General features: G+C 39.1%; 1 protein-coding gene across 5 annotated transcripts in view; it reads left to right on the top strand.

The window, feature by feature from the left end:
- RPS6KA6 (ribosomal protein S6 kinase A6) overlaps positions 1-16,391 on the top strand; it is a 43,734-nt gene extending 27,343 nt beyond the window's left edge. For all 5 annotated transcript variants that reach the window (XM_074882216.1, XM_074882214.1, XM_074882213.1 and 2 more), the window contains 10 exons: positions 1,415-1,517; positions 2,847-2,971; positions 3,265-3,390; positions 3,967-4,056; positions 4,732-4,890; positions 5,337-5,498; positions 5,906-5,982; positions 7,675-7,792; positions 9,583-9,723; positions 10,602-16,391. In XM_074882216.1, coding sequence (XP_074738317.1) covers positions 1,415-1,517; positions 2,847-2,971; positions 3,265-3,390; positions 3,967-4,056; positions 4,732-4,890; positions 5,337-5,498; positions 5,906-5,982; positions 7,675-7,792; positions 9,583-9,723; positions 10,602-10,727 — 1,227 coding nt within the window. In that variant the 3' untranslated portion in view covers positions 10,728-16,391. The remainder of the gene's footprint in view (positions 1-1,414; positions 1,518-2,846; positions 2,972-3,264; positions 3,391-3,966; positions 4,057-4,731; positions 4,891-5,336; positions 5,499-5,905; positions 5,983-7,674; positions 7,793-9,582; positions 9,724-10,601) is intronic.
- The last annotated feature ends 5,159 nt before the right edge of the window (positions 16,392-21,550 follow it).

Below are 21,550 nucleotides of genomic sequence, written 5' to 3'. Positions count from 1 at the left end.
TCCACTTGGAAAACACTCCTTTGCTATAATGCCTACAAAAGGATAGACACAATAAATAAGATGTTGCTGTGCTGACAGGTCTACTTGCAATGCTAGCCAGTACTGTGCTCAGCTGTTTCTGTAAAGCCTGTTGTCATTATCCTTCTTTTTATCTCCTGTATTTACTTCTGAGAAGGCGGTTTTCTAGCTGTGTTTATTCAGCTTCTACCATAGAGCCCTGATTAGCAAGTAGGGTTTTCAGTAACAGCAAAACTTCACGGTTTTATGAGTACACTTTGTAAGAGAAGGCTTGTTATGGCTTGATTATCTGTTTTTTTGGTTGGGTTGGGTTTTTTTTTTTGCTAAGGGACTGATGTTGAAATAAATACCAGCAAGGAAGTTTGAAAGATCTGCAGTTCTAAGTCTTTGTTTTTTCTTTTTTCTAACTTTTTTTCATTTGACAGTGCTTTGTATTTATTTCAATATGTTGGTGTTGATGACCACTTTTGAATTATAGCTCATTATTTCTATGGGATGAATTCAGGACCATCTTCCTTGTTTGTTTGTTGGGGTTTTTTTGTTTTTTTAAATTGAAATATGTTGCATGTTCTTGTGCAGGAAGATTAAATGAAAAGAACTGCAAAAAATAGGTCTGAAAGGATGAGAGAAATGCCAAGAAAATGTTCAGAACTTCCTGAACTTTGCATGGGGCTTCAACATCATTTGGCATGAAATTTTCTCCTCCTTAACTGTAAATGATCTCAAATCAGCAATAAGTCTCACTTGGGCAATGCATTTTTCTAAAGCATGTTGAGTGAAGGAGAAAAAAGGAGCCATTCCTTCCCTCTGTCTTAGTTCAGTAGATTAGGAAAAACCTGGAATAGAGCTTTGAGAACTGGCAGTTCCGTGCCAAGAGGGACATGCCTGTCATCTGTGAGAGGTCTTTGTCTGGGACCCACAATAGAAAGGTAAAGACTGTACCCCATATCTTCCCTTTGGGGTGGTTTTTTAGAGTGGTGATGGAATAGCTGTGACCCAGGTCTGAGATGATGATAGAAGGTAAGATGAGCTATGGCTGTTCCATGTTCTTCTGAATAAGCCAAAGATGAACTAGTGATAAGTAGCAGCCTGCTGTTGTAGTTTTAAAAGTACAGACCTGGTAAGTGAGGCAGATTCAAAAGAGTAAGGAAAAAGCTGTGTGTTGTTGGATTTGTAATATTTCCCATAGCCTTTCAAATCAAAGGTGCAAGAAAGTAGCTCAGTTTTTCCATATATATTTGTGGTTTTCTACTTGCTATATATTATTCACTCTTTCAGAGAACTGTTTTAATACAATATTAACACTTGAGTTGCTTTCCCTTTAGCTTGGCAAAATTACAGCACCTGTGGAAGTTTCATTCATTCTTAATGATATGACTTTGTCCTTCTACTTCAGAAACTGTTCAGAAGAGAAATTCAACCCCCATTTAAACCTGCTTCTGGAAAGCCAGAAGATACCTTTTGTTTTGATCCAGAATTCACAGCAAAAACACCAAAAGGTAATTGTACATGGTTATATATTGGTGGGGTTCATGGGATGAGAGGGGTCAAATTATTGTTACAACAACAAGCTTACCAAGAGAAAAAGTCAGTGACAAAACTAAAAGGAAAGGGTGGAACAGGGTTCCAGTACTTTGAGGGGAGTATGTTCTCCTTGGTGGGTTTCTATTCTTTGAAATATTCTAAACTTTGATCCACCAACCAAAAAAAAAAAAAAAACCCAAAAAACCAAACCAACATTAACAGCTGAATTATGGTTTCTAGTTATGGCTTAGTCAGAAATGCAGTGTTGAGGGGGGAAGTATCTTGTACTAAAAGTAAACTAAATTTGATTCTGGCAGTGATTATTTTTAGGGTCAGTATTCGACTGAAAATGACTTGCTTTAAATGACTTTCTTGAGCCTATTCATTATTATCATTATTAAAATTAAAACTAGCATTACAGTAATTTTTTCCTTGAGCTGTTCTCCTCACTACCCATGCTGGGTTTGACTTTACTCTTGAGAAAACAGTGATTCAAAGGCAGAGAAGGGTGGGAACAATGAACAGTGAACTGGGTGGGTACCTGTACTACTAGGTCAGTTGCAAAGACATCTCAAATAGTTTCAAGAAGCTTATGAAAATTTATCTCTAAAATATCCCTTAGATTATTGCACTTTGAAAATTTCCAAGTAACTGAACTTGGAAACAAAGACAGTAAGTGCAAACACTTATTGCTTAGTAGGCTTCAAGTTTCACTTCAGGTTTTCTTTTGTGAATTTTCCTCTTTACTGCTGCATCCAACTTTTAAAAGCACTTGTCATGTTTGTATGGAGAATGTCTGTGGTTTTAATAGGCTACACAGAATCATCAAGTTGTGCTTACTGTGAGATTTCAAACAGTGAATTCAGAGGTGCACATAATCTGAGGAAAATGTGGTTCTAATTATTCAGTAGTATTACTAATTGAATATTCTTGTATTGCCTCACTTCTGCCTTGCCAGCAGCACATACACCACTGAAGTAGCAAAATCTGTGGGCACTCTTCTTTGTGATGCAGTCCCTGAACATAAGGCTACGATCTTTATTTCTTTCTCATAAGTATTGTTGTGCTTCAGTAAACTTCTTCTTAAAAACATGTATTTGTACATTAGTCCCTGCAGTGTTTTGCAGTTTTAGATAAAGCCCAGGAATACTTGCTTTGTGTGTGTTACTGAAATAAGAGAATACAGATAACTGACTTGTTTGGTTCCCTTCCCTCAAAATGTTTCTTCCAACATATCTCTTCTGAATGTTAAAAAATAGCCTTGCTGGGATTTAGCCATCCTAATCAAATGTGTATGCCACTAGATTCTCCAGGAGTCCCACCTAGTGCGAATGCACATCAGCTCTTCAAAGGATTTAGTTTTGTTGCAACTACTACTGTAGAAGATCATAAAATATCACCACTCACCAATATACTGCCAATAGTACAGGTAACATCGTATGTTTTGGGAAACTTTTTTGACATGCCAAAGATTGATCTATATTTAGTGTTTACAGTCTGTTCCTTTTTGGCTGAGGAGACTATTATAAAATGTGCATTATTAAAATGCTTCCATGGGATATTTTTAAATTTTAAAAAGCAAGTTGCTGTTTTTCTGGAGGCAGAATTCAAAAGAGAAAGCATGGACGGGCAGAAGAAACTTTTGCTGTTGGAAACAGTATTATGGCAAAGAGTGTCTTGTTGCTTTGGGTGACAGCTTGTGTGTGTTTGTTTTTTTTAAAGCAACTTCATGGAAACAGCGCACAGTTCACTGACGTATACGAACTGAAGGAAGATATTGGTGTTGGTTCCTACTCTGTTTGCAAGCGATGTATACACATAGCTACAAATATGGAGTTTGCTGTAAAGGTACTTTTGAATAAATTTCACTGTGATGGTTCTGAAATTATTGTGTAGTACACTTGTAAACTTAAACACATGAATTTTCTAGTTACTGTAGCTGTTTATGTGCTGTGAGAAATGAAAAACCATGTTTTCTTCATTTGTTTAAATTGTGTATTGGCTTCTGAAGCTGCTCTTTTTGTGGGTAAGGGTATGGCCTTGAAGAACTGGCTTTGCAATTAAAATCTTGAAGCCTGAAAATACTGTACAATGATGAGCACATGTGAAATAAAAGGAGATTCACAAGGGTGGAACTGAGCTGCAGGGAAGTAGTGATGCTTCAGACAGTCCATTGCATTTCCTTGTCCATGGGAGCAGAATAGACCTCATGAACAATACAGTTTTAACTGGTAGCAAGGAGAGAGCAAGAAATTAATAAACAGTGGGATATGAAGCTGGAAGATGAATTAGTCGTGATTAGTATGAAGTAATGAACTCTAGAAATTGTTCTATTCTGTCTTGAAGTGAGAATATAAATTCAAAACATTTTTTTAAGTAGAATTTGTTTAGCCAAATTGTTTTTTCTTTTGCTATATTTTGCAGATAATTGATAAAAGTAAGAGGGATCCCTCAGAAGAAATTGAGATTCTTATGCGTTATGGACAACATCCAAATATTATTACTTTAAAGGATGTATGTACTTCTTTCTCTATCACCTCTTATAACACAGTAGTCAATAAATACAGATGTAGGGAGTTTATTGGGATTTGTGAAGTTTCTTTTACATAGTAAAATTTATTAGGAGAGCAATATATATAGTAAAGTGAGTATTTCAAAATATGGCTTTGTCCTGATACTAATTTTTTCTAAATGCTGTTTAGTGAAGTTGAGGTGAGAAATGATGTAAAGGTTAGAAATGTCCTATTTCCTCTTATTTCAAATGAGTAGCTAATGTGTTGGTAATCTGAATCTGAAAAAGCAGTTGCATGTTGTACTGTGTATGCAAACTGCCAGCAGCTAAAAACTGTCCATGGAGGGGACGAGCAATAGGGAGTGGTAGAGCTACTCTCCTCTTAGAACAGAAGTTCCTAGACTGAAAAATTTAATTCTGAGTCATGAATTGACAATCGATTACCTCAACATCTCACAGAATGACACATAAGCTTTCTTGTGCTTCATGCTTTAAGGCTCCTGAATTGCAGAATTAAAATTTTCAGTCGCTGCTGTTTGTGCTTTCTGTTCATATGTGAATAGGTGAACAATCTGGTCTGTAATTTTCACATTTATCAAGATGTATAATTATAGATGATCTTTCTTTAATATACGTGTACATTTATATACGTACGCACTTGTTAAAATTCTCATCAGGTGTATGATGATGGTAGATTCATATACCTTGTCACTGAACTGATGAAAGGAGGAGAGCTGCTTGATCGAATTCTCAGACAGAAGTTCTTCTCGGAGCGGGAGGCTAGTGCTGTATTATACACCATAACTAAGACTGTGGACTACCTGCACTGCCAAGGAGTGAGTGATTTCTTCTATGACATAGCTCCTTTCACATTTCTTAGAATTAACAAATGCCTTTTGTTATGTGCTTTGGTTGGCTTGTTTTTATGGCAGAAGGGAAGAAGATTTCTGAGTATTTTATGACAAAGGTGAATAATATAAAACTCATCCTGTTATTCTGGCAAGCCCCTTTGACTCTGCTTTTGCAGTTTGTGAAACAGCAAATATTGTTCTCTCATGCTTGTTGGCAAGTGGTTATGTTAGTTCCAGTTGCATTATGAGCCAGCTGTCTTTTTTTATGACATTACTTGAACTAGAATCTTTTTTTACTTTAAAGTTATATAATTGTGTAGAACTGTTAAGTACACTAATCTAGAGAATAGTTTTTATAAATTGCAAATTACATACAAACAAATGTACATGCAACTTCTAAATGATAGATTTAAAAATTTCTTTGTTTAAAGGTAGTGCATCGAGACCTTAAACCTAGTAATATTTTATATACGGATGATTCAAATAATGCTGATTCTATCAGGATTTGTGATTTTGGATTTGCAAAACAACTTCGAGGAGAAAATGGACTACTTCTAACTCCGTGCTACACTGCAAACTTTGTGGCACCAGAGGTATCTTAAGCTGCTGTGTGTTTTCTCTATGCTGTTTTTGATGCATCAAGTACTTAAACTTTTTAGCAGTGCTTGGGCGGGGGGGGGGGGGGGGGAAATCTGCTAGTTTTCATTAAATGTAATTACACATACTTTGTAAACACTGGTGCATATGTTTACAATAAACCTGCTTTAAAAATAGCAAAATCCACCCTCAAAAATAAGATGTAAGCCTGTTGAGAATCTTGAGATGATGTTCTGGGAACAAGAAATACTGTCGATAGTTACTGTAACCTGTATATTAAAAAACAATCAAACCTATTAAATTATTCTGGGATTGATTTCCCCTTCCTTAGGCTGTGTAGTGATATTGGTTTGGGGTGGTTTTTTTAATATATGAAAAATCTCTAACACTCTTTGTTTTATAGGTTCTCATGAGACAGGGATATGATGCTGCTTGTGACATATGGAGCTTGGGTGTTCTTCTTTACACAATGTTGGCAGGGTGAGAAGTATTTCTTAGCTTTTTGTTTACCTAAAATTCCAGTGTGCTGCATGAATCCATGCTTTCATTAAAATTGTAAGAAATTACCTCATTAATTTGAATGTAGAATGACAGAGACACTCAAGTGGAACAGGAAGCTATCAGTAAATGCATACATAAACTAGGCTTATCTTACAGGTAGGCTCAAGGCTTCTCTTTCCTATAGTACATGACTGGTGAGGGATGCCAAAGACTCTCCCCAGTTTCCAGGAGAGAACTTAGTCTGTGAAAGTATTTGGTCGTTTTCTTTCTCCTTCTGCCTCTTGTCCACCCCACCGTAGTATTCTTGTAGTCCACCTTCTTGTATCTCCTGCAACAGGCTTGACTCCTGGCCCTTTTGCAGAACACACTGGCTTGTAACCCCTTAAGTTTTCTAAACCTCAAATTTTTCATTAAACACTATGAAGTGCTTAATGGCTGAATGGTAAAAGGTTTTCTGAATTTTGTTCTAACAGAAGAGCAGATTTTTTTTTTTGTCTTAGATAAATACCATCTACTGGAATCTGTTCCTCTTGATAAATTTGTAGTTTTTCCATGTAAAATCACCACCACTACAGTTCTGTCATTAAAACTCAGATTGCTGTATGATTTAAGTGCAAGTATGCAGATATTGGGCAGTACACTGCTTGCACACTTGAGAAACATTGTCTGAACAAAAGGTGTGGCAGGTCGAAAGTATGGGGGAGGAATGGTCTAGCGTGGATTCCATTCTTTCCATTTTGTTGTTCTTAAGCTCATCAACTGAAAGTCTAGAACTAACTGGCTGGGATAGCTCCTAAACCTCTGTTGATGATGCTGATTGATCTTTCTTCTATGCAGAGCTTTCAAAGTACTAAGAATACATTAAGCTTAATTATTACTATTTTTTGCAAGCTAATTTGAAACCTAAGGGGTTTTAGGATGTATCTACTTAATCCGAGTAAGATTCGGGGTTTATAGTTAAAAATAAGTTGGTACTAGCCTATGATCATAGGACATGCCAGAACATCTTTAAAAGGTGTGTTTAAGTGATTCAGATTGGTTTTCAGATTTGCTGATTTAGTTCTTTTGAGTTTGTCACAGTAGGATTTGTAGAAAGTAAGCTGGATTTACAGGAAACCCTGTAAACTGTTACAAGCCTCCAAAACCAATGGTCTTGTGGTTTAAGCCTCCCAAACTCAAGTAAAAAAAACTGTCATGAAAATTCTTGTAGATTTTCCCCAAATAATGTGCGTATATTGTGCTCAGTCTCTGTCTAATTAAATGCACATACCCTAAACATGATGTTACTCCGGCTCTATTGGGCCGTTCTGTTAAGGTGCTCTTCCAGGTTTGGATTACTTTACATGCTCTGGTAATCTACCATAATTTGTGTTTGTGAGTCACTTCTATTTAAGTTGAAAGTCTGCACTGATTAGATTATTAAGATATTAACTTAAGACAGCTTTTTAGTCTGTATTTCTCATTTATTCTACTTGGTTAACCACAACTATGGGGAAAAGAAAATAATATAGTTTTGAAGATTAAATGCTAATATAGGAAGTATTTAATAATGTATAGCGTGTTTCTGTCAGCAGTGGCACATCTACTCAGAATGATTTACGAGATTTTACCAATTTCTTGCAGCTTCTTACCCATAACAAGGCATTTTGGGGTTTTTTTGTCTTTCAACAGCTATACTCCGTTTGCCAACGGTCCTAATGATACTCCAGAGGAGATCCTGGTACGGATAGGCAGTGGAAAATTCTCTTTAAGTGGAGGCAACTGGGACACTGTTTCAGATGCAGCAAAGGTGTAAATGTGTTTTGTTTTGTCCTTATGTTTTTGTAGAATTCAAAGGAACATCTCATGAACTTTATGAAATAGCCTAGTCTAACACAGTAGTTTGCTATTATTACTGCAAACTTTATTGCAGGGAAGGTCATCTCATCCAACCTCCCGCTCAAAGCAGGGTCAGCTGTGGGATCTGACAGGTAGCTCAGGGCTTTATTCAGTCTGAATTTAGAAACTTCCAAGGGTGGAGACTGAACAGCTTGCCTGGGCAGCCTTTCCCAATGCTTGGCTGCTGTGATGAGGAAAAAGCTTCTAATTTCAAACCAGAACATCTCTTGTTTTACTTTGTCCTCTATCTCCATTCCTTTGGCCATGCTGTCTAAAGGAACGTCAGCCGCCTTGGGTGCCAGGTCACACTGGTAGTTCAGGTTCAGTTTGTCTACCAAAACCTCCTGATCCTTCTCAGCAAAGCTGGTCCCCAACCAGTTAGTCTCCACCCTGTACAGTTTCTTCCTTTCTGAGGTCCCTTTGGGTTTGGTGCCTCGCTGCAGACTTGGCAAGAGTGCACTCTCTTCCTTCCCCCAGGTCGCTGATAAAGATTTTGAATAATATGGGTCCCAATATAGACTTTCCTAATCATCAGTATTTTTTTAATGGACCAAAATCAGGTGTTTGTAGGATTCCTTAAATGACAGGATAACTTTTTACAATTATCTGTTCTAGTGGCTAACCAGTCTTGCATTAATAGGTCAATTTTTTTGTAGTATAATTTCTTAAACGTTGTTCAGCACTGAAATCATCAGGTCTCTTTTCTTTGTTAGTACTTTCAGCAATTTAACTAGTACTTTAACAACCAAATATATCTGGATATCTTGCCAGAAATCTTGATCAGCTTGATTATACAGCTTTTTATTTAAAGACCACATCTCTCATCAATTGCTGTATGAGCTCTCTGGGTTTGGTGTTGGCCTGGTCTGGAGGTATCTTAGTCACCCATGTTACCTTTATAAAGCTCGGCATTAATATTAAATCTTTTCCTGATCTTTTGGAACTGCACTATTTGTTCATTTTGGTAGGAGTGATTCAGAATACTTGTTGGCTGATGCTGTCTTAGCACAAGTAATTCACTTCTGTATATTTAAGAATGCTTAACATTTTGTACCTAGAACAAAGGGAACATTCTGTCGGCTTGTTCATATTTTGTTTTCTTTCAAGCTATTCCTGTCTCTGTTCTGTGCCCTGCCCACCTAGCTCTAGCTTTGACCAACACTGTAATTAGTAGCTTATTGCTAATGCTTCTAAACAGGCAAAACAGAGTGTCCACTTCTGTTTGCTTTATTCTTTATATAGCTCCTTAAAGGAAAAATGATATACCAAGCACTATGTATGAATTCAATTGTAATATGTAGTCAGCAGACCCCAAATGTGTAGTACGAACGAGGAGAGATGTTTGCAAGTAATAGCTTTCTTCTATAAAATCTGTCTGCTAAATTTTAATATTATTCTTAGTCTTTTAAAGATTATATTAATAATAAACTGAAATGTGAAACGCACAAACAGTAAGTTTCTTTACAATAAAGGCTTGCTCTGTTAAACTGATTAAATAGTACAACACATTGTTTTCAGACTTCTGCAGTGTCAAGGCACAGAATGATCCAATTTGTCTGCTGATTTGTGTGTGTATGTGTTTGCATTCTGTTAATCCCTGCCACATAGGGTACTTATTTCACTGCTGCCATAATTATTGTGTTAAAGTCTGTATAAGATTATTTTAACTGAATAACATGTGTGTGTTCCATTTTTATCTAGGACTTGTTATCACATATGCTTCATGTAGATCCACATCAGCGGTATACAGCAGAGCAAGTATTAAAGCATTCGTGGATAGCCTGTAGGGACCAGTTGCCACATTATCAACTAAACAGGCAAGATGCACCACATCTAGTAAAGGTAAAACAACCTGAAGGCTGAATGTTGCGTGAGCTGGTGGATGCACAATGAATTGGGTCGCTCTTAGAGCTACAGGCAGAACTCACTTTTTTTTCTTTAGAAATGAGCTTTCTTTTGTTTTCTCAGCCACGTGCATATTTAAGTTACATAAGCAGACAAAGTATTTGTAAACTAATTTTTTTAACCTATGTGTGAAGGAAGAGATTTTTCTGAGTGTTCGAAGATGAAGGTAGCTTTGGTCATATAGAAACCTGATAAGAAAGTTATCTGAGACTGCCACAGGTCTCCTCACATTCTTATTCAATTAATCTTTTGGGATTTGTTTCTGTGACTGGCTCATATTGTGCTTTCCTAACATAAATTAATAAACTACACTGCAGTTTTTCCACTGGTATTTTATTAGTTCTGTAGCTCTTTCTGACTTGACACAAAAACATTTTACTGTATGCAGGCAGCTTTTAAGTTGACTTCATTAGTTTTGTTGGGTTCAGAAACAAGGACCTATGATAGCGAGTCTTAATTGTGTTGTCTTCATAAATCAGGACCTGAATAGCCACTTAAGTGGCTGTATTTGATAAATTGGTGCTAATGTTGCTTGGAAGATACTAATTCTGACCTGTGTTAAAAGGTTACTCCTGCATCTAAGGTATGTAAGAGAAGTACATGGGAAAGAAACAGAAATGTCAGACACCCATGCTTAGAAACCTGAAGGATTCAGCAATAAATGTTTTTTTCAAAGCAAACTTTAGAGAATGTGTGTGACCTGCCATAAGTCCTGTTTTTTTTTCCTAGAGTTAATTAAGAATTTAATATTCAATGGCTTTATTTTCTGATAAAAATGACCTTTACAGCCTTTTATGTATTTTGTTGTTCTCTAGGGAGCCATGGCTGCTACATATTCTGCACTGAATCACAAGACATTTCAGCCAGTGTTAGAGCCTGTTGCAGCCTCAAGTTTAGCTCAGCGACGGAGCATGAAAAAGCTAACATCAACAGACTTATAGATCCACTGGGACACCTTAGCAAACAGAAGCAAGGGGAAAATCCAATAAGTGGCTCTATTTTGCCTGACCTGTGATCAAAAGGCATCTATGGTTTCCTGCTACACTACTTGAATTCTGTAAAAGTCCTTTTTTTAAAAAGAAAAAAAAAAATCCACAGGTTCATACTGTGTTGTTTTACAAGCCGTATCTGTTAAATTAATTTAAACATCAGGTACACCATAATGAATTTCTCTACACTGTCCTTTAAGAGATCTGTTGCAAATATTGTTTCACATTCTGTATAGTTTTGCTGGGTTCATTTAAAAAATGGTTTAGGGGACCGTTGCCAATGACCAAGTTGTACATAAAGTGTCAGTGTAAGTTTTCTTCACACCTTTAGACCCTGTTGTGAAGGACAAATTCTTAATTTTGTAATTGGGCACTTAATTCATTCAACTTAATTCATTTAACTTGTTCATTACTATTATGAAAAGCTGACTAATGTATTGTGCCAGTGTTAAATGCATTAGTGTTAATTTGGAAGGTCTGTGTTTGCATGGTGCCAGTAACTGATAAGTTTATGTGAAAATACAAGTAAAAGGGATGTGTAAGATTCTGCACTTTACCCATAAACTAACTTAATTTGATCACTTGTGACCCAAAAGAAATGCTAGTTAAGAAATGGCCTCTTACAGGAAAATTAACATTTCTAGCTGTTACCACGAATGGTGTTGTGTCCTGCACTGAGCTGAAGAAAGTAAGTATGTGTATAAACTGTCAAAATTAAGGATCTCAATAACATTGGTACTCCTTTAAGACAACATCATGCAATCCAATCCTTTTTGTTACTTATGTTGTCTATGGATTAGTACAATGTGTTACTGTTTCCTCGGCAGTCATTTCCACTGAATATACCCAATATTAAGTAAGTTTGGCATATAAGACAAACTGACACTTTATTATAACAAACTTGGCACGTGGATTTTATTATTTATTTGATTTTTATAGAACGTTGCTTCTATCCAAATCTCTTGCCGCATGTACAAATATTACAGAACATAAATGCAAAATTCTATTTGCCTAACTGTAGGGGTAGCTTGGGAAAATAAATAAGCCTTGCAGTGTGCCCAGATAAGGGAATTCTGACCAAGAAATTTCACAGTTATGGACAAGTTACTGACAATATCCTGTTGCCAGCACTCACTTGCCCTCTCTGTCTTGGTGTTAGGACTTCAGCTGTTTCTAAATGTGGTGATGGGGAGGAAATTAATTTCAGGGCCAGAATTGTCTTGGGATTTTCTGACTCAAAACCAGTGCTAACTGCTAGTAGGCAGGGGACTAATGCATTCGGAAATGATGAGCTTAAAAGTATTTTCAGAAGTTGTAGATGCTACTGTGCAGTTATACTGTCATAGTAGGATGATATCCATTTTAAATATTGAGTATATTAGTGACCAGCAATTAAACTGTGAACAGTTAGAGAATCCAAGTGACCAAAAATCAAATGTAGTTCAGACTGATTTGCCATCATTGAATTTCCTGTTCTAAATCCCTTTGGTAGCCAATTACAAGACACCAGTGATGGCAGAACTTGGCATTTTGAGACAGGAAACAAAGCCTTCAGGAGAATTCTGGCCCAACTGCCAAGAGTGGTGGTAGTAACTCACATCTTAAAAGGCAGAGGGTGCTGGTTGTTTTTTGTTTATACCTGTGAATTACTTGGTGGCATTGGAAGTACTATTAGATAAGCTGCTTTCTTTTGTTGTGGTGGGGGAAGATGGAAATTATCTGGCCAAATAGTTAGGTATGAATATATGTAGATTTGAGACTTAATGAATATAGCAAACATAGGTGTGCTATTTGTATCATGCAGAACATACCCCATACTAAATTTGAGTGTTTGATAGATGTTGGAAGCTTTAGGGGCCGTTTGTGCCTAGTTTTGAGGTGCCTGTTTGGAATGCTTGAAAGCTTATCAAAGAACACAACTGCTTCCTGGAAAGCTTATTGTTTAGTACAAAACCTACCCCTTATGCAGCTGGTTCATCCTTCGTTTCATTACTGAAGACCTTTGCCAGCAAGAATGCCTGTAAACCTCTTGTCTACAGTCTACAGCTATAATTTTTTTCTAAATTTACAAATGATTGCCAGAAGAACTTGAATTCGCTCTAAGGAGGAGAAAAAAAAAAAGTGGTGGAAATAAAGCCCCCTTAGCCAAGGTCAAGGTATAATGTGGGTTGAAATGTAGCGGTAAAAGCTGTGTTGAGGATAGAGGGTAATGCAAGGTGTGGAACGCAACTAAAGTGTCAAACTTGAATTGTCTTCAGCTTTCCCGTAAGATAGCAGCTGGTCTTTAATGGCTTTGTTCATGAATCATTTAACAGTGTTTATATTGGTATTTTCTTTTAGCTTGCTTAGAAGCACCACGTTATAAGCACCTTAAAAGCGTTTTGCACAAAAGCAGTTGTAAGCAGCAGAAGGTACTTAAGTTTTTCTTGGTGTGCAACACAAAGGTGGTAAGAGGAAAAGTACACAAACAAGGTGGATATTCTTATTCTTAGCAAAAAATTTAAAACATCTTCTGTAAAGTTATCCCTACTGGTTCTATATCATTACTGGCCTCTAGTGCAAGTGGTAGTCCTGTGGTAAAAGCAAAGTTTCAGTGACTGCAACGTTACAAAATTGTCTTACCACAAGGAAAACATGGACAAACACCTTTGTTATATCTGACTAGGCCAGCATACCCTGGTATGCCAATTTTAATCCTTAATTTGGGGCAGGGGGAGGAGGGAGTTCACTTGCTATGAATATTTCAGCATATCAGTCTTTGAAACATTTGGATATGCAGGGATACAAAAGAGTTCACTTGCAGTTTACTCTTGCTATTTAGTATTTAAGTCTTTGTGACTTCTTTTGAAATTTCTTGCAGACTTCTCATCCTTTTTTTTTTTTCCAAACTTTGGTTTTGTTCAATTAAGCAATTACAGAAAAGTAGCATGGGCTGCTCATGGGTAATCAGTTAAATGTCTGAAGTGGAAGAACACTTAATTTGAACGTGCTCTTGGCTGGAGTGAAAGGTTAGTGTACATCGTTTCACTTTGATATCTCTGCACAGTTCAAGATTAGAAACTAGTTATGATTTTACTATCTTACTGATTTACTTTTTAAAAAAAAAATGAAATTTTCACAAAGGCTTATACTTACAAAGAAATAGGCATACATACTATGTATTTAGAAGGATTTCCAGAGAACTAATTAATATCTTAAATTATGTAACATTTTGGATATGGTTTCTGTTACTGCCAGCAAAATAACTTCTACTCTGATGTTTGATAATGGCAATTAAAAATAAGTGCTAGTTCTCAAGTGCACGGAGAGCCTGATATATTCTCACTAAAGAGAGTAGATGCCCACAGACATCAGCTATAGCTGGAGCAGGCTCGTGATGTGTTTTGTTGTACTTTCACCCCTTGGATATCGCAAGTTCTGTCTTATCGTTCTGATAAAGTGAGGAACTCTACTGTATTCCTATGATGTATCCAAAAACTATGCAGTGGCATCAATATCAGCCAGTGGTGTGTAACAAAGAGTGCCCATACTGGGAGCATTATCATGGGTGGGTTCATTTAAGCCACTGTTCTGTGGCTTGTGTAGTCTCAGTGCTGTTATTAGCATGTTGTGTGTGTTTCCCCGTTATGCTTAAAACTAGTAAATTCTCGTTGATCACACAAAGACCCTAAGGTGTAGGTGGTCCAAGCGTACTGTCCGTTTGAGGGCCTGTGTTGTAGTAGGGTTTAAATGTACTCCTTGCATCCAGAGGAGGCATCTAAAACCTCACCCAAGTCAATCATATTGAGCCTGAATTGAGTCTTCCATGTTTTAATTCATTTTTCAAAGCTAATATTCATATATCCAATAGTTAAAATTACCTCTAGCAAACTTCAACAATTGGAAATTATTTGCAGTGACAGATTGCTCATCCAGTACTCAGCACTGCCCTCAAATGTTACAATGAAAAAGTTGAGATAGCTGGTAAGAATGGAGTTAAATGAATTACACAATACTGTAGTAATTATTGTGATTTGCATCAATGAAATTAGGCTAAAACAGCAATGCAAACACGGGGTTTTATGTACTTCTGTAGCACTTAAGTTTTTCAATCCTATCCAGAGTTAGAAGTTTGCAAATATTTGTGGGAGGGCAGGTTTTTCTTTCTCAAAGTTTTCAGAAGGCTTCTGAAGCTGTGGTAAGAGTCCTTATGTAATCCTATGGGAGCTCTATATGATTAAAAGAAAAAAAATTTCTCCTTGAAAGTTTATTCAAAAACTTTCTTGGGTGTGTATTGATACCCACTGGCAACACGCCTACACTGTCATTCATACTGTACCATCCTTCTGCATTAACCCCCCCTTTAGTTAAGTACATCCTGAATACTGTTTGTCCCTACTTCGGTGTAATGTTAAATGTTTACTCCCCCAAATTATGTTGTTGTGGATAAGCCTACATTTTCCTTTGGGAATAGAAGAATGAATACAATTTTTTTTTTAAAAAAACCCCACCCTTAGCCTATAGGTAGAGCTGACTTAAGTATTATAATAGTTTACATAATTAGAAGTCCCCCCCAAAGTAATCAATGACTGGTTTTCTTGATATTTTTCCCATGTAATGAAAGCAAACTTTTCTGAAAGCTTTAAAAGATATCTAATCGATTATGTCTCTTAATTATTAAGGTTTGGGCAATAGCTTATTACCAATAGTGAGTTTGAAGAACATTGAATCCTGTTTTGGGGTTGGTTTTTATGTGAAAACTGAAAAGATGCTCGAGGTGGATCTCCTTTGCAGGACAAAGTGTTCCTATTTTGTGTGTTTTGCATTAGGCTTATGAGCAGCGTTTGCTAAGTAATTGCATTGTCATAATATCCCAAGCACTTTGGCATCTTGCACTGATACTCTGATTAGAGCTAAAACTCTTCTGGCACGTGACTGGCTATAAATCTCAATATACGAAAGGGCATTAATTGAAAACAGTGTGCAATGAATTACATGCTCTGAGGTACTTCAAAGATGAAACTATACAAAAGGTCCCCGTTATCAGATATTGTAACTGTCATTTCTTTCTCTAAGCATATTGTGGATTTTGTATCATATTGTATTTATTTCATTTAATTTTAAAAAAATGTTTTCTTTAAAGCTCTGTATATATTGACATTAAAGTTTGCATTGTACTACGTTCTCTTCTCCTTGTAAGGCTGAATCTAGTAGTGCATTGTATGGTATGTTGTTTTTCTTTGCACTGTGCTGCTAAAAGATACTATTGCCTTGAATTACGACATGCCAAAGACAACCTCAAAATTGTATTTATTTTTGTTAAACTTTGTGAATAATGATAAAGGTACAGTTTTAAATAGCTGGCAGTTCCTTGAGTACTAGAATAAAAAGGTTGCAAATTCATAATATTTTATAATTGACAAAAATCCATCATTTATGATTTGGAAGTTCACCAACTCCTTTTTTTAAAATTGATATAAAAACCAATGAGCGAACATTCCTAAATTAAATGTACTGTGAATTGCATTATTTGGTAAACCTTGCCAAAAATCTCGCATACATCAAGAGCTGTTTATAAATTTATACTCACAGTCAAGTGTTTCATGCCACACTTTCAATAAAACATACATTCACCGATAGGATTGATGTATTACTTCAGGGTGGGATGATCTACCTTCTATATGTTTTTCAGGTATCTATTCAGAGTTGACTTTATAAAGAGGAAATAATTTTCCTGTAAAAATCTGGTCCTTTGAAAATACCTTTGAAAACTGTACTTGCATTTGGAGTGAGAGCAATCCCATCACAAAGGGTGACTGGCACACCTCAGAGTTAAGGATGTGTGTCACCATTTACCGTGCGAGGTCTCGGGAGCTGCGGCAGACGGCTCTGCCTCCTGACACCACTTTGTCTTTGGATTTGAGCAGAAAAATTGCTGCAGATTATTGAACTCTTCTGGCCTATACACGAACTGTTACTGCGATGCCAAATGTTGCTTGATGCCCTCACCTCTAGGTGATGGAGCAGCTCACTGTGCAGCCCATCATCCCCATCATGGGACAAAAGTATGAAATTTTGATATAAAAGCATGGATAAAATTGCAAAATCTGGGTTTAAAGTACTTTTAAGGTATTTGGTAACTAGTGTTGCTCTTTGTATTCAGGATGGGTTGCAGATACCTTATTTTTCAGCTACCCCATCAGTCCAAATACACGGAGAAAGGTTTTATCCACAATTGCCTGAAGTAAGTCCAGCTGGATGATGTTTGCTCACCCAAGCCCCTTCTTTTTACAAGCTCTCAGGCCTGTCACCTGGCTCTCATGACACCCCCAGACAAACCCCTCAGCAATTTAGGGAAGGATCAAATGCTTCAGTATGGTTTGGTTGGGGTTTTTTAATGTTTTCATTAATGAATTGGTAACTGAAATGGGAAAGAAAAAGTAGGAGCTAAATGAGGAATAAGCTCTTGGTGACAGAGCTGTTCCCTTGCCCCTGCCCAGCAGTGCCAGGCCCCAGTGTGCCCAGGGGGCTCCCAAGGTTGGGCCAGAGGTTGGTGGAGTGGCGGTGGTCCTGGGGCTCCTCCTGCAGCCCGAGAGCAAACAGCAAAGCCGTGCCTTGAGCTGGGGAGAGGTGGGGGACTGAAAATATATAGCACACAACCTGTGAAGAAGTTTATAAGATGGTGGTGATTTCCTCCACTTTATTTAAGGTAGGCAGGAAAGGATAACCAAATTGGACAAAAAGATTAATTTTAAAACAATAACAACAAGCCCTGAAAACCCCAGAGTCTCAGTGAGTTCTTGTAGGCTTTGTGAAGATGTTTGGGGTGGGAGAAGCAACAAGACATGGATTAAAAAACAACCAACCTCACTCATCAGATGCCAGTGAGTGTTTTCAGAAACCAAGGACAGGCACAAGCAGAGCGTTAGTAAGGAAACTACAGATTGTCTTAAGCTCATCCTGCTCGTTTTGTTTTCCTGCAAATGTTGGTTCTCAGCAGCTGTTTTCCTTCCCTGTGATTCATCTCTGAAGCTTTATGGCTGTAAGAGGCACCTTCCCACGTCTGTCTTTTGTGCTTTATGGGGTAGAAAATGTTTTAAGGTGAAGAAAAGGCTCTCAAAGATACTTAAAATACACTGACTTCAGCTGAGTAGCTTTCCAGAGGTAGTCACCAGATCAAGTTCACATCATCAACAGCACCGTGTGTTACCAGGCCGGGCATGGAGGAGCTGGGATGTCGAGGAGACCAGAGTGTGCTGCTCCTCGAGCATAACCTGGTCAGTGACGGGGAGCAGCAGGTAAGGATGGAGACCGGGGTTAAATGACACACCAGTCTTAGCAAAAACCCTGAAGGAAGAGCTCCCTTTTGAGACTGCTCCTTGTCTTTATGAAGTGGAGGTTAAGATTTGCTATTGAATGGGATGCGTTTCCTTTCTAGCAGGGCTGTGGTGGGGCAGCACGTGTGCTGCTGCTGTACCATCCCCTGCCTCAAATTGGTTTTGCCTGAGCATGTGGCAGGAAGCAATAGCGGGTGTCTGTGGCACAGACATCCTGCCAAAATACAGATTTAACTATTTAATTTTTACCTAATAATTTTCCCCAAAACTTCTGGGCAACTTCTTTTAAAGAAAAAGGCCTGTTCTCATATGCCTCCTTGAAAGACATGTAAGAAAACTCTTTTGCCAGAGGTATTTCACCATGTTGAGTCCTCAGTGACTAAAAAAGGTTGAATTTCCTAACACTGGCTAGTAGTGCAAATTGCTTTATTCCTCAACAGGTACATTTCTGGCTCCTGTGGCTGTTGGCATCCAGGTTTGTGTCCTGGTCTCTGCTGGTATGGCTGGGATTCATGACTACAAATGTCTAGATTCCGCTTAAAGGGATTATATTTGCTTTTACTTCTAAAGGCTTTTGAGGGGAGTTTGTAACTCATTTGTGGAGAGCAGATACAGGCACTGCCTGTTGCTAATCTGGTAGCTGGATGTACTGAAAGCCTTAAAGCTTGTTTGGAGGTCTCTGATTAAACTGAATGTTGATAATGTAGCAAGGTGTTACAAACAGGTAATGTGTTGTCTTCCACTTATTTTGGGCTGAATTTAGTAGTTTCATAGGTGAGGTTAGTGGGTGAGGTGAGGCTAGCAGTTCGAGGGAGGGGATTTTCCCCCTCTGCTTTGCTTTCCTGAGACCCCCCCCCCCCGTTGCAGTGCTGTGTCCAACTCTGGGGCCCCCAACATCAGAAGGTCACAGACCTCCTCTGGGTTCAGAGGAGGCCACAAAAATGATCATAAAATTAATTTAGCTGGTCTGTAGCTATATAATATACAAATAATAATAGCCTCTGACCGTGTATGCCCCTGAATTAGGACATGAGGTGACACACAGGTACAGAAAGACTGAGGGGAAATTAGTTTTACAGCGAGCTTCTCCTCTTGTAAGTGGATAAAAATATTGATGAGACAAAATAGTGTTATTGGAGTATGTGGAGATGTTTGAGAACAGGCAGGGCTGTCTTGGAATGAAGCAAAAGAGAAAGATGAAAGTGTTGTGGGAGGGAAAGCAAGAAGAAATTAAACACCTCTGCTATGAGGACAGGCTGAGAGAGTTGGGGGGTTCAGCTGGAGAAGAGAAGGCTCCGGGGAGACCTTAGAGCAGCCTCCCAGGACTGAAAGGGGCTACAGGAAAGGGGGGAGGGACTCTTGATCAGGGGGGAGGGGTAGGATGAGGGGTAATGGTTTTAAACTGACAGAGGGGAGATTTAGATGAGATCTAAAGAAGAAATTCTTCCCTGTGAGGGGGGTGAGGCCCTGGCACAGGTTGCCCAGAGAAGCTGTGGCTGCCCCCTCCCTGGAAGGGTTCAAGGCCAGGTTGGACGGGGCTTTGGGCAACCTGGGCTAGTGGAAGGTGTCCCTGCCCAGGGCAGGGGGTGGGACTGGATGGGCTTTAAGGTCCCTTCCAACTCAAACCATTCTGTGATCCTATGAGAAAGCAGCTGTAGGTGCAGGGGTGAAGCACAGCGCGGGGGCTGTGCACCAAGAGGATACAATTCTTCCATTGCTCTGCTCTTGAGACACTGGTTCTAGTTAGGTGCAGCTTCGCAGTGACCTCAGGCCTACGCTGAGCGTCGGTGACGGGTTCAGCTTAGGCTGCGGCTGTCGCAGCGCCCGGCGGGGCTTTCGGGGTGTTTAACGCGCTTTTTGCTCGCTGAAGCCTGGCCTCTGGTCGCTGGGGCTGTCGGGGTGACCGTGGGGCTGCAGCCCCCCTGTTTACTGTCCCCACAGCCCGGCCGGTGGCTCTTTGCTTCGGTACAAGGCGGCGGTGCCTGCGCTCCCCGCTTCCTCCGGGAGATGGAGGCAGCACCCCGCGCCCGCCGCCCCGCACCGGCCCCGCGGCCTCCTGGAACCCCTCGCACGGGGTTTTTTATCCTATATGAAAACGTTTAGAGACCATTTACATAGCCAGGATACATAGCAAGGGAGACAGGTTTGGAATTCAATTGCATTTTTTATTTTTTATTTTTTTTTTTTTTAACCTGCGGCTGTGCTGTTGGGAACAATCCGCTGTTGTGGGATCGCCTCGGTGTTCATATCGCAGGAACATGAGCTGAAAGGGCTTCGTCCCTGCTGTCCGACAAACAACCCTCTGCTACCCTCGGCTGAAGAGAGGGGAAGCAGGCGCAGGCAGCTGCCTGCCCAGCCTGCCTGCGGAGGAGGGCTCGGACGCCGCTCAGCGATCCGCTTCTGAGCATCTCCAGGGTTGCATTACGGCCTCCCTGGCAAGGTTTTCCTGATATTAATGATGTTGGGGAAGGAGGAGCAGAGGATGAAGCATGATGTGGCCAGGGGGGCAGCAGAGCCCACGGGAGGCCGTCACACGGGAGCCGCGGGGACACCCCGTGTACAAATGTTTGGGCAGTGCTTGGGTATGAACTTGCCTCTTCGAACGCTTCCCCTGCTCTGCCTTAGCAGATGAAATCGGTGCAGCCGAGTGCGAAAGCTTCTGATCTGGAAATAGGAGCAAGAGGCAAATTTGGAAACTTCTGATCTGGAGCAAAAACCTCAAAATCCGCAAAATAGAGATTTTTTTGAGGTAAAGAGAAATATTGTGAGGTCAGGTGTATATTTTTAGTGATTTTTGAAGCTATTGAACTCTCGTAAAAGTGGCTTAGACACCTGTATGCTGTTGAATACAACTTTGTACATGTTTACTATTTTGATTAGGAAATTTATTGCAATTTAATATGCTATGATACTCCAGGCTTCAGCATCTGGAGTAAATTCTACAACAGGAAAGCTCATTAAATCCTGCTAGTAAGACAACAACTTAGGAATAAAAATTATTTAAGAACTTGCCTTGCCATGTTGGAAAAGCACATTATCTGGTTTGCTGAAGGGCGATGAAGAGACACCACTGCCCTGTGTCACCATGTCCTCTAAGGGCTGGTGTGTGTGTGGGGAACTGTAATAACTCACTGCTTGAGACTTCTCTTAGGTGTGTGTGATTTCTTATAGCTTAATTTATACTTATTTATATCAGAGGCTGCCTCTGCATGAGGCACATGCATTTACTTCTGACACCAAATATGTTTTCACTTGTGCCAGTCTTAAAATAAGTGTTTTTATTGTGCTGCTCAGGCTCCACAGTGCAGATGGAGGAACAGAAAATGTACCTAGTGCTAATAATCAGCTTCAGTTAGCTAATTCCCCCGGCACCAAACTGGGAACGTATCCCTTAGCGGTCTTGCTAATTTTCTGTGCCTCATGGAAAATGATCAAACTCGAAAATAGCTGAAAGAATTA

This window comes from Strix uralensis, chromosome 13 (assembly GCF_047716275.1).
Source record: "Strix uralensis isolate ZFMK-TIS-50842 chromosome 13, bStrUra1, whole genome shotgun sequence".
NCBI lineage: Eukaryota > Metazoa > Chordata > Aves > Strigiformes > Strigidae > Strix > Strix uralensis.
The sequence above is the reverse complement of the archived record's forward strand: the minus strand, read 5'-3'. Positions and strand labels throughout refer to the sequence as shown.